This window comes from Microtus ochrogaster, unplaced genomic scaffold (genome assembly GCF_000317375.1).
Source record: "Microtus ochrogaster isolate Prairie Vole_2 unplaced genomic scaffold, MicOch1.0 UNK77, whole genome shotgun sequence".
Taxonomy (NCBI): domain Eukaryota; kingdom Metazoa; phylum Chordata; class Mammalia; order Rodentia; family Cricetidae; genus Microtus; species Microtus ochrogaster.
Genome location: NW_004949175.1, coordinates 1,804,040 through 1,808,010, shown reverse-complemented (window position 1 = coordinate 1,808,010; position 3,971 = coordinate 1,804,040). Strand labels below are relative to the sequence as shown.

The following is a 3,971-nucleotide window of genomic DNA, read 5'->3' as shown; positions in this document are numbered from 1 at the left end:
TTTCAAGCGGCTGGCGCAGCAGCCAGCAAGTTAACTTCCCGGCGCGCGGTCCTAGAGCTGGCCAGACTAGCCACGGCGGCTGCGGGGCGCCTTCTCCTCCCTTTTCCAAAAAATCCGGGCCATAGTTGGCCCGTGTGCAAATAAACCCCCTCCAAGTGCTACTTCCAAATATAGGCTCTCCGGTCACCAGAGGCTGCGCGGTCCCCAGGGTGGCCCTTCCTTCCCTCCCACGCCGCGCCCGGCAAGGCCCACATCTGGAAGCCAAGTCGTCCGCGGTCAGCTCGCGGAAATGCCTTCCCGCAATGTTCAAGAACCGAAATTTTCTCTTTGAAAACATTTAATATATTTTAGGCCTCCGCTGAAATGCCTTGAACAGCCCATTTTGAACCAGAATAGTTTAGTCTGACAACAGATTCTTCCTCTGTTCACAGCTGTCCCACAAGGAGGAGCTGAAATCCGAACCTCTCGGCTGTGATTGGATATTCTAATAAAAGCCAGGGAGAAAACCCCTCCCAGTCCAGAAGAGCTCAGTCGGGCAGGGAGCCCGGTGACTTCAGAGGCGCCCGCCTGTCCCCCGCCGCACCTGAGCCGCCGCGATGCTGTAGGACCGCCGCCTGGACCGTTATCCGCCCGCGCCCGCCCGCCGCCACCATGCCGCGCTCCTTCCTGGTCAAGAAACATTTCAACGCCTCCAAGAAGCCCAACTACAGCGAGCTGGACACACACACAGGTAAAAATACGATCTGCAAATCTGTGCGCGACCGAACCGAGGTTCCACTGCTTTACTCTGTACACAGTGGGCTGCTTTCCTTTCGGTGCTATACTGAAACAGTCCTTCCAATCTCAGGTTCACCTAGACTAAGTTTTAATTCAAAACTTTTGAGTTCTTTGCTTACAAGGAAAGCCTCCTTCCGGTAGTGCAGTGTGGTTCTCAGAGGCAGTGTACAGGCGTAATGAGTGCACCGAGGTGAGCGCACCCTTCCCCGAGGCTGAACTGTTACCTTGGGGAGCCAGGAACTTGAAAGCAGCTGGATTCCTGCATGCTATTGCCCCCACAGTCGTGGCAGGCTTGGAATAGCCCATGCACGAAATGAAAAGCTACTCTACAGAAAGTTTTAGAATAGTGTCTAGCTCTTTCTAAATGAGGACAGGAAGGCTCCTCCAGAAAACCCATTAGGAAGAGTCAGGGCAACTGTCAGCGTACACAAGGACACAAGCCCAGATGAATGTGTGTCCTTGTAAGAGAGTCTGTTTTCACTATGGAGTCAGTCTTGTGTGTGTTGTTATGTGCTGTCTCAGACAGTGCACATATATTTTCAAAATATCTTGCCTTATTTTTCTTTCCTTTCTCTCCCTTTTCTTTCTCCTAGTGATCATTTCCCCGTATCTCTATGAGAGCTTCCCCATGCCCGTCATACCAAAACCAGAGATCCTCAGCTCAGGAGCATACAGCCCTATTACTGTGTGGACATCGGCAGCTCCATTCAACTCCCCTCTGCCCAGTGGCCTTTCTCCTCTTGCTGGATACTCCTCACCCTTGGGGCGAGTAAGCCCCCCGCCTCCATCTGACACTTCATCCAAGGACCACAGTGGTTCGGAAAGTCCCATTAGTGATGAAGAGGAAAGACTGCAATCCAAGCTCTCAGACCCCCATGCCATTGAAGCTGAGAAGTTTCAGTGCAATTTATGCAACAAGACCTATTCTACTTTCTCTGGGTTGGCCAAACATAAGCAGCTGCACTGCGATGCCCAGTCTAGGAAGTCTTTCAGCTGCAAATACTGTGACAAGGAATATGTGAGCCTGGGTGCCCTTAAGATGCACATTCGGACCCACACCTTGCCTTGTGTCTGCAAGATCTGTGGCAAGGCTTTCTCCAGACCCTGGCTGCTTCAAGGACACATTAGAACTCACACAGGTAAGAGAAACATAGAAAACCAAGCCTCTCAGCTCAAAGGGGTGTGTGAGGGCTGTCTGTGGGGTGCCTTCAGATAGTGACAGGGGGTGCTTTTCATGAGGTGAATCACTGGTAGCTGCTTCCTGGCTGCTCCAGAGCTTGTTAGAGCAGCAAGTGCTCCATTTCTTGCTATCAGCGTCTGCTTCAGAGACTGTAAACAGCATTTAGACTTTGGAAAGTACATGCAGGAGGTTTGGTCTCAAAGATCAGTTAGAAAGCAGGAACCGGGTACTTGATGTGTGTTCTGCAGAACAGCCCCTGGTAGTCAGCAAATACAAGTGTTGATTTGATAAACAGAGGGGTTTCCCATAGTTTTTGGCTACATCTTCGCTGTGAAATCTGTCAACTCTTTTATTATTTTTTTGGTTGGTATTTTGTTTCATTTTGTCGTTTTGTTGTTTCATTTTCTCACTGCTGAAACTTTTTTAAACCCTCAGCACAAATGCATATGCAGGGAGGCATGGCGTTTATACAGCCCCAGTCACCACACAGAAATACTGGGAATGTGGGGAGCTGCTCATCATGCCTGCACCTGTTGAAGCAGAAACCCTTATCAAGAGAAAGTTCTTTGGCTAAATTGCTTCTGCATATCTGGCAGAACTGGTATTTTTAAAGGAAAATTTGCTTTTTTGTCTTTTAAGACCGGCTAGGAATACAGCTGCCCAACATGGGGGGATATAATCAGGCTAGGTTAATTATCATTCTTTTGATAAACTACTGTTGATGTTAATATTATTTGACTTTGTGCCCTGTAAAAACACTGACTGACTTTTTTTTTTGTCTTCTTACCCTTCCCCCCACCAACCAGGGGAGAAGCCTTTCTCTTGCCCTCACTGCAATAGAGCTTTTGCAGACAGGTCAAACCTGAGGGCACATCTGCAGACCCACTCGGATGTAAAGAAATACCAGTGCAAAAACTGCTCCAAAACCTTCTCCAGAATGTCTCTTCTGCACAAACATGAGGAATCTGGCTGCTGTGTGGCACACTGAGTGGCGCAACCCGTGTTTACCCGAACAGAATGCATTTCTTCACTCCAATGCCAAATGACAAGTGAAAGTCCAAAGCCATTTATTTTCTCTTGTGCTTACCTACCAAAGAATATGTATAGATACACATGAGTTACACACCACACACACACACACACACACACACACACGAAACTACAGAATAGAATCTATCTGCATAAGATGAATCCTTTCTATGTGAAGTTTGAAATTATATTTACTGACAGCTAAGTGAAAGGCTAACAGACAAGAACCTTTCTCGTTAGAGATGAAGTGAAAAGCACATTGCATCTTTTCTTCCTACGAAAGCGTGCGGAGATTTATATTGCTGCCAAACCATTTCAACCAAAAGGAACAGTATTGCTTCGTAATAGAGTTGTAATTGTGTTTCCACAAGGAAGAGAGCCTGCCAGATGCTATCTCAGGTGCCTTATAAAGTACTCCAAGTTTACTTCCTTACATGTCGGATGTCTGGTTGCCATTGGTGAATGAAAGCCTTTTCTGGATTACCTACAATGCTTTAAACTGTATTGTTATGAGAAAAAAAAATATGAGGAGGAAAAAAAACAGAACACAAGAGAATGTATTAAAATATTCTTGGTTTGTTTTTATTTTTGCCATGTGTGCCTTGGAAGAGGAGGGAAGGAGAAGCTTCAAACATTCCTGGTGCGTGTGCCATGTCTTACTTTTTAAGAGAATCTTAGTGATTTATAAGACAATGTAATGAGTAAGACAATGTATTGCAAGAGAGCATCTTAGACATTCAGTAATGTACTTAGACTTTTGAAAATGCATATGGTGAATGCAATAATACAATTCCCCTCCAAGTGCCTGTTTTATGAATTGTGTAGTTGATGTAAATTTGTGTTTATTTTTATATGACTGAATGAACTCTGTATGAAAGGGAGATGTGACCCATAACTGTGCCTATACACAACCTGAGTACTTGTGAAATCAATGTTCTTTTTTTAAAAAGTAACTTTCAAGGTCTCTTTTTTACAATAAACATTT

General features: G+C 45.8%; 1 protein-coding gene across 1 annotated transcript; it reads left to right on the top strand.

Annotated features, from left to right (window-relative positions):
* The first annotated feature begins 218 nt into the window (after window positions 1–218).
* On the top strand, window positions 219–3,523 carry Snai2 (snail family transcriptional repressor 2). Its single transcript, XM_005370375.2, has 3 exons — window positions 219–730; window positions 1,371–1,916; window positions 2,764–3,523. The coding sequence occupies exons 1-3, from the start codon at window positions 652–654 to the stop codon at window positions 2,943–2,945; spliced, it is 807 nt and encodes a 268-aa protein (XP_005370432.1). The 5' UTR covers window positions 219–651; the 3' UTR covers window positions 2,946–3,523.
* The last annotated feature ends 448 nt before the right edge of the window (window positions 3,524–3,971 follow it).